Source organism: Hibiscus syriacus, unplaced genomic scaffold (assembly GCF_006381635.1).
Source record: "Hibiscus syriacus cultivar Baekdansim isolate YM2019G1 unplaced genomic scaffold, ASM638163v2 tig00002840_pilon, whole genome shotgun sequence".
NCBI classification, from domain to species: Eukaryota; Viridiplantae; Streptophyta; class Magnoliopsida; order Malvales; family Malvaceae; genus Hibiscus; species Hibiscus syriacus.
The window spans coordinates 8,359,237-8,370,576 of record NW_024061947.1 but is presented as its reverse complement, the minus strand read 5'-3'; the positions used below and the strand labels follow the sequence as shown (position 1 = coordinate 8,370,576).

At 31.9% G+C, this 11,340-nt stretch overlaps 1 protein-coding gene across 1 annotated transcript; it reads right to left on the bottom strand.

Moving 5' to 3' along the window:
* Positions 1 to 6,667: 6,667 nt before the first annotated feature.
* Positions 6,668 to 8,017, bottom strand: LOC120154106 (transcription factor bHLH95-like). Its single transcript, XM_039165935.1, has 3 exons — positions 7,766 to 8,017; positions 6,971 to 7,429; positions 6,668 to 6,877 (listed from the first exon to the last, which is right to left on the bottom strand). Exons 1-3 carry the CDS (start codon positions 8,015 to 8,017, stop codon positions 6,779 to 6,781), a joined length of 810 nt encoding a protein of 269 aa, XP_039021866.1. The 3' UTR covers positions 6,668 to 6,778.
* Positions 8,018 to 11,340: the final 3,323 nt, after the last annotated feature.

Below are 11,340 nucleotides of genomic sequence, written 5' to 3'. Positions count from 1 at the left end.
CACATAGTTCGGTGACTCACCAAACTTCACCCATGGGACCAGTCCGACAAGAGCCTCATTGAGGCTATAAAACCATCACCATTCCCTGCCAAATAAAAGAAGAAGAGAGCAACAAGAGGGACACAGAGAACATAAGGAAACAAACCAGGACATCAACCAAAAAGGAGGAGGACGAACCCACAACAACCACTGATAGAAAACAGAAAAGAAAGAGAGAAGAAATGGAGAAAACTTACCATCGAGGAAGCTACACCGTCGTCAGAGCCTCCACACGCCGCCAAAATACCGTGGGTATTTCTTTAGATCTAGGTAATTTTAGGGTTGTTTAAGGGAAAAAGGGGTTGGATTCGTCCTTAGGACGACGAGATCTATATTTCGGGGTATTTTTGGAGTTCCAGCCACCGCTCATGGTGGTCGGCAGCGGCGATCGGCACTGGAAACGGTGGCCAACGGTGGTCGGATTTATCCTTCGGCGAAAGAAAATGAGAGTTTCTCTCTCTTTAGAGAGAAACAAAATAGAAAATGAGAAGAAATGGCCTAAAGAGGTCGGTTTAAAGGGTATGAATACCTTCATCAAAACGACGCCGTTTTGATGAGGGGTGTTTCTGTAATTACCTTCAAGGGTAAAACCTTTTCCGCAGCCTCTCTATGTTTGTATCTTTACAATTTGGTCACTAAAACTAATTTATATTTGTTTTAAATCGATTTTTCAATTTCATTTTATTTATAATTTAGTCATTAACATCATATATATATTTTAGGGTAAATATCTTGTTTAGTCCCTTAGGGTTTAATAATATTTATTTTAATCATGAATTAATTTATTATGGTTAAATTACATTATTAATATTTAGATTTCATAGTATTTCGAATTATATCCAATAAACTTTGATATTTTATAATTTAACCACTAATTTTTATAATTATCATTTTTTACTATGAATTTTATATATTTATAATTTAATTGTTTTAATTTCAATTATTTGTTATTTAAAAACTTTCTCAAAATCGTTGTCAATTAGCTATTCACTATAAATTTGCCTTTAATGTTTCATTTTTCTTAATTAGTTGTAATCTTAATGTTTGTGTCTTTGACTTTATTTTTTCCTTACTTTAATTTTCTTTTCATTTATTTATAATTGATATCTTAAATTTACTTTCCATTCTATCCATTTTTAATCATAATAAAAATTAATATTATTTGACTTTATTATATAGATATTAATTAAATATAAATCTCTTTTATTTATTCTATTAATTCGTTTACTTTTCTTATACTTATCCATGGTATTTTATTATTAATATAACATTAAGTGTGTTGATACTATATTTTTAATTCCTTTTATTTTATCCATTATTAAATGCTATTTTAGTCATTATTTAATACAATTTTATTCTATTTCTATATTGTCATTTATTTTTCAATATGTTTAAATTAGTACTTTATTTATTTGTTTGTTATTATTTATATTTCATTTACTAATATTTATATGAAATACCATATAATAATTGCGTAATATTTATTTATTTTTAATATTAAGAAAGGCAATCTTAAAGCAATTGGATGTCCATTTTCTGATATTTTTAATAAATAAATATTTTGCTTTTATAAATTATATATATTATTTTTAAATAAATATTTTACTTTTATAAATTATATATATTATTATTTTAACGTTTTATTAATATTTATTTATTTTTTAATATTAAGAAATGGGTTGTTTGTTTTGGACCTAGAAGTTCTTTTCTGATATTTCTAAGTAAATAAATATCTTATTTATAAAAATAAAAATAAATGTAGACATTAATATATTTTCTTAAAATTATATTAATAAATTTGAAATAACAAGATTATGAATTAAATATATTTTTGAATTTTTAAATTTCCAATAAAAGTGACAATTTATAATTAATAAGTACCAATTTTGGGCGTTGTGAGGGGTACTAATCCTTCCCCAAACGTAACCGACCATGAATCCCTTATTTATCTATTAAAAAGAACGAATTTTTTGGTTAACCACAGACCGATTTATCTTTTAAATGATATTTTCTTAAAAACTCTTTTAAAAGATAATTTTTAGGTATTCGACCTACCTAACCCAAAAGGCCGATGGCGACTCTCAAAACATTTTAAAAAAACATTTATTCACATCACTTTTCCCGCCAAGTAAAAATTTCGTATCCGGGCGAAAACCGGTTACGACAATCACAACAATTGAAAATGACTTTTAGTGACATTGATAAGAGTTATAAGACTAAATAGATAGTAATCAAATTTAATTTCATCAATACTCAAATTGAATTAATTTAATTCAAGTTCAAACCCTTAGGTGGCGTTTGATTCGCTGGAATTTCTTGGAATTAGGAGGAATTGAAATCTAATTCTACCACTTTCTCATGTTTGGTTCAAGTTTTCAAAGGGGGAATTGAAATCCAATTCCATCAAGGGAGGGAAAGTAAATTCTATCCATAACATGATGAAATTGAAATCATTTGGAAGAGGGAATGTGAAATTTGACCATACTACCCTCATTAATCTTTTGGTATTCGGGTCGGATTTTTTTAAAAAAATTCGGGTTCGGGTTGGGTCGGGATTTTTTAAGTGTGATATCCAGGTCGGGTCGGGTTCGGGTTTAGGGTGAAAAATATCCGACCCGACCCGAAAAAATATATAATTTTACCTTATATATTTAGGAATAATTACAATAATACCCCTCTATATATGTTTTTTTCAATTAAGTCACTGTTTTTATTGAATAAAAATAATTTTTTTATTATTTCGGGTCGGGTCGGGTGGAGGTTCCCTTGTTCTCGGGTCGGGTCAGGTGGACCAAAAACCCGACCCAACCCGACCCATGACCATCCCTAAATGGGATGATTTTAACTTATTATGTTTATTAGTATGATTTTTATAATTTATTGAAATGAATAATCAATAAATAAAACGAAAATTTAATATTTTTAAAATTTTTATAATATATTGCTACATGTAAGTTATAAAACAAACTAAAATTAAGCAAAAATATAAGAAGGACAATTCTGTCATTTTATATTACTAAAATCAAATTCATTTAACATGTCTACTAACCAAACAGAATATGGAATTTGATTCCAATTCAATTTCCTGACAACCAAACAGGTTTCAGATTCAGATTCCAATTTCTTCACATATTCTAATTCCCTCATAAACATTCCAGTGAACCAAACGACACCTTAATATTTGAACTCATATTTTTAATAAAATGAAACAAAACCCTTTATATTCAACACAAAAATTAGAGACTAAGGGTTTGTCCTATTTTTCTCTCTTTTTCTTTAGTCGTTGTTAATCTCTTTTGTTTTTTTATCTTTGTGATCGACATCATTATCAATTTTGGTGCTGATCGCCAAGGATCAACCTAGACTGGGGGATCTCTCTCACTAAAAATTTAAAATTATCATATATTTTATATTTTTTATTGAAATTTTTTTCACCCTCCCTAAAATTTAATTCGCCCCCTTGAAATTTTATAAGTTCAAGTTTACCCCATCTAACATAAAATCCTGCTTCCGTCTTTGTTGATCGCCAACCGATGATATTCATTATTTTTCCTTTGCTTTATTATAGTGTATCTTTATTTTTTTGTTTTTTATTTTTAATTATGATGCCTTTATGACACATCTTCTTTTGCCTTCATGACATATTTTTAGTTGTTTGACCGTTATTTTCGTATATTATTTTTTTAAGGTTGGATTTGACATTATCACGACTGATCAAGATGACACTTTATTTGTTAGCATGCTGACATTCCCTGCTTTTGACCCTCAAATTGGATATGGATAGCGACTTGCCTTCATGGATAGCATTTTCACATCGCTCAATTTTGATTTATGATTTATCGGTGGCCTTTTAATTGCTTCATCACATTTTTCTTGTATGATCCTCGTGATCTTAAAGTGACTACTTTTCTCGTATTTAGAAAAATATATTTACTATGTATTTAGTTTAAAATCATAGTTATAAACATTTGTTATAATTCAGATATTTTCTATTCTTAATAAAATTAACGTGCTTCTATAAAACACACACACAAAATTAACCGCCACTCCATCACACCTTACCCTATCACACATGAACTATGCCTAAATCTTTTCCAAAATAATTAAAACATAGCTTTGAAAATGGAATTTCAATGACAGACAGCTTAAAACATAGAGCCAATACGGATAGAAAAACCCCCCATGGAAATAACATTAGGTAAAGGCTGTATTAGTTTATTTGAAAAGAAAAAATCAAAACATGTTTTGTATACGACAACGACAAGCTCTTAACTTCTTTCTTTCCTTATGTCTGTGGGGGAGAGATTGAAATTACGATAGTTATTTCGTTAACTTCGATCCTTTGTGTACGATGAATTATTATATTTATAATCACGATAAACATCGAAAGAAGTAAATATACATGATCGTTTACGTTTATATTTATGTGTATGTGATATATGCAGAAGAGTGATATAAAATAGAGGGAATGAAATGGAGGTTATAAAGGAGGGGTCACGAGAGAAAATGCGATCCCACGAGGAACTGGCTGAGTGATATTAATGGAGGTTATAAGATGAGAGTTTTGTTTGGCTAATCTGTATGTCCCTTCTGCATGACCAAGATTATAAATGTGGAGAAGTTATATAGATTACTCTGGTTAAAGGTCGTGAAATAATTGGAGACTGGTCTATTTTTATTAGTTTTAAATGATTATAAGGTTATTTAAAATCTTTTTTAATCATTTATAATTCGTATATACTCTACGAATACAATTACTCGAACTTTGCGTTCATTCATAATTTAAAAATTATTCTGTATTCCCCTTTTTTTTCATGTCATGAATGCTTGTGGTCTGTCATGGTTTCCATTTTTTCCAGCAAAATAAAAATTGTCAATAATTTGAATCTCTTAACAAACAATATTTGCGCTCATTCATAATTTATTAATCTAAATATTTTAGTTTGAGTCGATAATCACTCTTTAAATATAAATTTTTGGTTGAAAATAAATTATTTGTGAATGCTTATGCGTTATAAATGAAATTTTGGATCAAAAACAATTCTATAAACATTCTCAATCAGTCCCCAACCATGTATTATTCATATCCATATTATCTATTATATATCAAGTGCAAATAAACTACCTGGAAGGTGGGACACATTGCTGCTAAACTTATTCTGTTGATGTTGTTCATATTGCATTGCTAATCAAATTAGCTTCCCAATCTCACCAGCTCTTCGACTAGGTCAAAACAAGATTGGGCGGTCATTACCGGAGACCAAACATTTAGTTGTTGTGTCTCCTTTAATTTCTTTTTCTACAAGATATACATTCGCTGTCCTCCTTTCATCTATTAAAAGTTTATAAGAAGTTTCTTCATTGATTGAAGTTTTTGAAATTCCACATCTTTTGGTTAGTTGATTTTTTGACATGACGATTGACAACTCACAGTTAAATTTGTTATTGACAATCATATATATTGGACGGTACAAATAAACATCATGATCATGCGCTTGACATCAAAACTAAAAGTTAGTATATAACCACCATAGATGAGTGGAGAAAGGATCATGAACTCTCTTTCTTGATCTCTCTATGCACTCTCTCTTTATGTTTATCAAAATTATTGACTATAACTCTTCGGTAAAAGCAGAAGGAATAAACCGCTATCAATCTATCAACATTAATGAACAGAATTAAGGAAACTAAACAGATGGATGCCAGTTCTCAAAATGGAAGCTATAATGGAAAAACATTGGACAAGAACGTGAATTCGAGGTGAGGTTGAAACACTTGTTTTTAAAGTGATGCTTAAACTATTTATATCCTCTTATAAAAATAAGATTAACAACAATATTTGTTTGATAAAAGTCGGGGTCTCGTTAAAACCCCCTCATACCAGAACCAAACCGAAGTTAACGTTTGGAAGAGGAAGGGAAAAATGTGCTCAAATATTATTAATTAATAAATCACATTGTTTCAAAGATAACTCTCAATTATTTGACATTGAACGCTCACACATTTGTTATTCCTGGTGCTCAAACTTGGGGCCTCAAAGAATAACAATAATTTCTTTACCACAAAGTCACTAGGTTAGTACTCTTAAATTACTACTTTAGATCTACTAAAAAGACCATAAATGAAGGTATTAAACCGTACACCAGTATTGGGCCAAAAAAATAAAACCCAATACCTAACCGCATATATGTTTCTCTGATGTGGCCTACTTCTTAAAGAAAGGCTTGGAACCAAGGGGAAGGTCCATATCACCTCAAGGCAAACGAAGGCAGAAGCCCATCTATTCAAATTCATCCTCTAAAGAGTTGCATGCATGACGTTGACTGGCCCAGGTTAAAGCAGTTAAAATTAAATATTTATTTCAAATTTTAAAATTATTTAATTTAATTCGTTTAAAATTTATTTTCATTCAACTCGGTTGACAAAAAATTTAAGTTCGGATTTAATTAGCAATATAAGATTTCATGAATCATGAGGCTATTGTGCAGCAAAGGAAAAGAGAAAGCAAAGAAATGAAGGCGATAAAACAGTAGGGTAAAGCAAATTTTGTATACTGCTTTCCGTCTTCTGCACATTTACATCATCAGAACTTCAGTTTGGACATTCATAGCAATGGATTTGCTTCACCGGCAGACAGTCACTTTCATCAACTTCCTCTAGGGAAAACGCTAATTAACTAGGATTTCAACCCTATAGGAAACTACTCGCCAACCTTCATGTTGATTTGCTACTATTATCATTAACCTGAAAACAGGCACAAGTTCATCTCTCCTGCAGCCAGCTTAAACGTCTCCTCTATCGAAAGTGCTGCCGGAAATTGTTCCGATACTCCATCGGCCTGATCCACATGAGAACGCCACATGGCATGAGCATTGTCATAAATCTGATAAAAAAATTTAAGAGGCCTAGTTTTCTTGAAGTGTGTACTTACATGGACATGGATCATGTACATGCTCCGATACTGATCCGATGAGACTTGAGCCGAAACCACCTCCAATCGATGCTTTTCAAGTATGTACAAGATGGTGGCTAACGTCCCCGGCTTCCTCGGTGAACAGACATTGATTTGTGCATCGTCGCCACACATACTTATGACTACATTGGAGGAAAACCATATCTGAAAGCAAGCTGGTGACATCTGAGCTGGAAATGTTTGAGGCGCGTCGATTGTCAAAGGATACTCATTTGTTGGTCCCTGATTATCTGTCAGGAAGGCTTCCCTCGACTCAGGCACTTGTACCTGCGATGAGATTATCGATGACCGGTCGTAATCGACCGCCGTCGTCGAACTCCTTAGCTTCTCGAGCTTCTGTTTTTCTAGTGTCTGGAGAATCTGCTGAAGGTTTTTGATGTATGTAACGGCCTCGTCGACAATGGTGGACTTGTCTGCCTGTGCAAGATTCAAGAGTAAACGTAAACATTTTCATCTCTGCTACATCATGACAAAAAAAAAAAAAACAACTCAAATGTAACTGAAATGTGCTATAGAATCTTGAAAGTTTCTTTTGGAAGAATCCTAAGTAAATTGAAGCTAAACATCTGCAATGCCCAGAAATCATATGTTTTCTTTTTTCATTGAAGCACTGTTTCAATCAAGAGGTGAAGATTGGATAATGGATACAGTCATACAAATACCATGAAAAACAAATAATCTCTTCTTCTTCTTCTTCATTTTTCTACCATAAACCCTAAATAATTTTTTTTCTTACATATGCATATTAATTACCTTAGCAGGAAGTTGAGGAAGCAAAGCATGAAGACTAGAGAACATATTCCTCATCTTCTTCCTCCTTTCTCTCTCAGTCCGTATATGAATCTCATGTTCCGACTGACCACCACCGTGATCTCCGGCGCCTCCGTTAGGCCTCCCTTGTTTCGACCCTCTTTTCCCACTCCTCTTCAGACCACCCACCTCCGCAACGACCACCGTCTCCGTCTCCATGTTTGGGTTATCTGATCTTGAATTGTATGATCTCATCATCACCCAAACTTCTTCTCTTCAACGAAACAGCAGTCAATTCAGGTGGAAAAGAAGGCAAAGAAAAAGCGGTTTAGGATGAAATTAAAAAATGAATTTTTTTTATTTCAGAGATAGAAGTGAATTCAAATATATTTATAATGCGGAGGAGAGGAAAGGGAAGTGGGAAAAAGCGTAAAGAGGTGAAGAAGATGATGGATGAGTTTTTGAGAGCAAAAGAACAAGATAGAATCATGAGACAATGCCGTTATTCCGCTTCCATACAAAAAACGGAAGCTAAGCTCTTTTGTTCTCATGTTCATTCGAAAGAAACTCACATATATTTCTGCGGTGGGCCCCGGGTATTTTCTACTTCTTCCACGTTCGCCCTCTTCTTCCCTCCATTTACATCACTGCCATTTTTAACTTTTCATTGTATTTATCCTTTCACATCATATTATTGGGGTAAGTAGAGTCGAGTTTCAGTATTATTAAGTTTGTCTCGACATAAAAACTCTGAAATAAAGTTTGATTCGATTTGAAAATTTGTGAGTCTAAAATTTTCAAGCTCGACTCGAAATAATAAATTTAAACTCATAAAAACTCAAAAAGGCTTTATAAGAAAAAAATCTTAAATTAACTTAATTAAAGTTTCAAACTCAAACATGAACCTTAAATACATGAAAATATTATACTGCATTTAAAAAAAATCAACACATAAATGTTAATATTATTAATAAATTTTTTATAAAATAAAATCTTAATATATTATTTTTTAAGCTGATTACGAGTTTTTCGAGTTGAGTATCAATTAGTTCGTTCCGGTTCATAAAAAACTTGAGATGAGTTCGAATTCGATTCAAATCAAATATTTATCGAACTTTTAACCAAATCAATCTCAAATAACTCAGTATCTATCTCGTCTCAATTACATTCCTACATCACATACTGCATTCCACCTAAACTCAGCAGGTGATTTACAAGTTCACTTCTGCCCAGAGATGCACATAAGCCGGATTTCAATCCGATCCGGATCGGATAAAAACCGATCCGGTTTTTTCTCCCAACCCAAAAACCGGATTTTAAAAAAACCGGTTCGGATCCTAACCGGTTTAGAGGGTCGGATGGTGTAACCGGTATAACCGGTTTCGGTTTGCAAAAAACCGGTTTTTAAAAAAAAAACGGATTTTTCCGGATAAAAAACCGGTTTTTTATCCGGTTTGAAAAAAACCGGTTTTTAATCCGGTAAAAAAACAGGTCGTTCAATTTTTTCTCAAACCGGTTATACTATCCGGTTTTTAAATATCCGATCCGGTTTAAAAAAACCGATTTTTTCAAAATTCGGTTTCGGATATTTTTTACCCAAAATCGAATATTCGGATTTTTTGTGCACCTCTACTTCTGCCACAAAAGAAACAACAAACCGAAAAATGGCAGAGGTGTAAATATGAGTCAAGCTGGGGGTAATAAGGAAACCGTTGGGTAGCAAGATCTCAGTGGGGCCCAAACGTCAGAATAACAACAACATATTAACCCATCCAACTCATCTGTATTCATTAAAGTAATTAATCCCCGCTTATCTCTATTTTTTATTTCACCTAAAACATTAATTTCGGGTATATATTTAAATAAAAGTAAGAAAAAAATGTTTTTTATTCTCTAAATATGTAAAATTAAATTTAAAATTAAGATACAGCTATTTATATATGATTTACATTAAAGCAGATGAGATAATGATAGGAAAAGGGGGGATAAAAGGCAGCTAATCATCTTTGTTGTATTCTCCGTCTCAATCATAGCTAAAACGCAAAAAGGAAAAGGTTTCAGTTTCGGAAACTTTATAACTTAATAAACTTACGGTCCCAAAATCATAAAAAAGGATAAACAAACAAAGATGAAGCAGAAAGTTTTGTTTTTATTACTATTATTCGTCGATCATCAATTACGAACCAAAACTAACTCCCTTCTTTTTATAAACAATCTACCAAACCCAAACTCTCCTCCTCTTTTTGGATTCCATCGCCTCGGATTTAGGGTTTGTATCTAATTTGTTTAGAATTTGATAAATTATATTATATATTATTAAATTTTAAGTGATGTATTATTTATATTATTAAATTCTGTTATGAAATTATATAAATGTATGACACAATATAAGAGTGAATAGTATCTTTTTATTACGCATATCTTAAGAGCTTGTACATGCATCCTTTTTATAGGCTCTAAAATCATAGATTACTAGAACCATATGTTACAAAAATTAATCCTTAAGTTATCATACATTAAGTATGAAAGAAAAAACATCCACTTAAATGAATTCATTTATAAAACTCCTCTTAGATGTTTATCACTAAAATATGTCTCGTTAAAACCTTACTAGGAGAACCCTGATGGGAAAAAGAGTACATTATCTTTTAATACGCATGACATGTTATCTCATTAAAAATCTTTCCAGGAAAACCCAGTGGGACAAAATAATGGATAAGAGAAAAAGAGTACATGTATTTGCTCTCCCTCATGAACGCATCATGAAAGATATCTTAAACGTCATAATCTAATGTTGAAAATTAACTTTTCAAATGTAGTAGTAGGAAACGCCTTAGTAAATAGATCTGTCAAATTTTCACCTGAATGAATTTGTTGGACATTAATGTCTATTCTTTTGTAGATCAGGAGTGAAAACAAAAACTTTAGTGAGATGTGTTTTGTTTTATCACCCTTTATGTATCATTCTTTGAGTTGGGTAATGCAGGTTGTATTATTTTCATATAAGGTTGTTGGAGTTATTCTTCTGGAGCATAAACCATATTCTTCTTGAATATGATTAATTACAAACCTTAGCCACGTACATTCGCGACTAACTTCATGGATAGCCAAAATCTCAACATAATTAGAGGAAGTGGCAGTAATTGTTTGTTTCATAGAGCGTCAAGAAATTACATTACCACCATATGTAAATACATAACCAGTTTGTGATCGAGCATTATGAGGATCAGATAAGTACCCTGCATCTGCAAAACCAACCAATTATGTTTTGGATAAAATCGGGAAAAATAATCCCATGTCTTTCGTACCTTGAAGATAACAAAATATATGCTTCACGCCATTCCAATGTCTTCGGGTTGGACATGAGCTAAATATTGCTAATAAATTGACAACAAATTATATATCAGGTCGTGTATGACTAGAAAGATACACCAATGCACCAATAACACTTAAATATGCTACTTCTGGACCAAGAAGATTTTCATCTTTATCTAGAGGATGAAAAATATCTTTATTTACATCCAACAACCTAACAACTATCGGGGTACTCAACTGATGTGCGTTATGCATGTAGAATT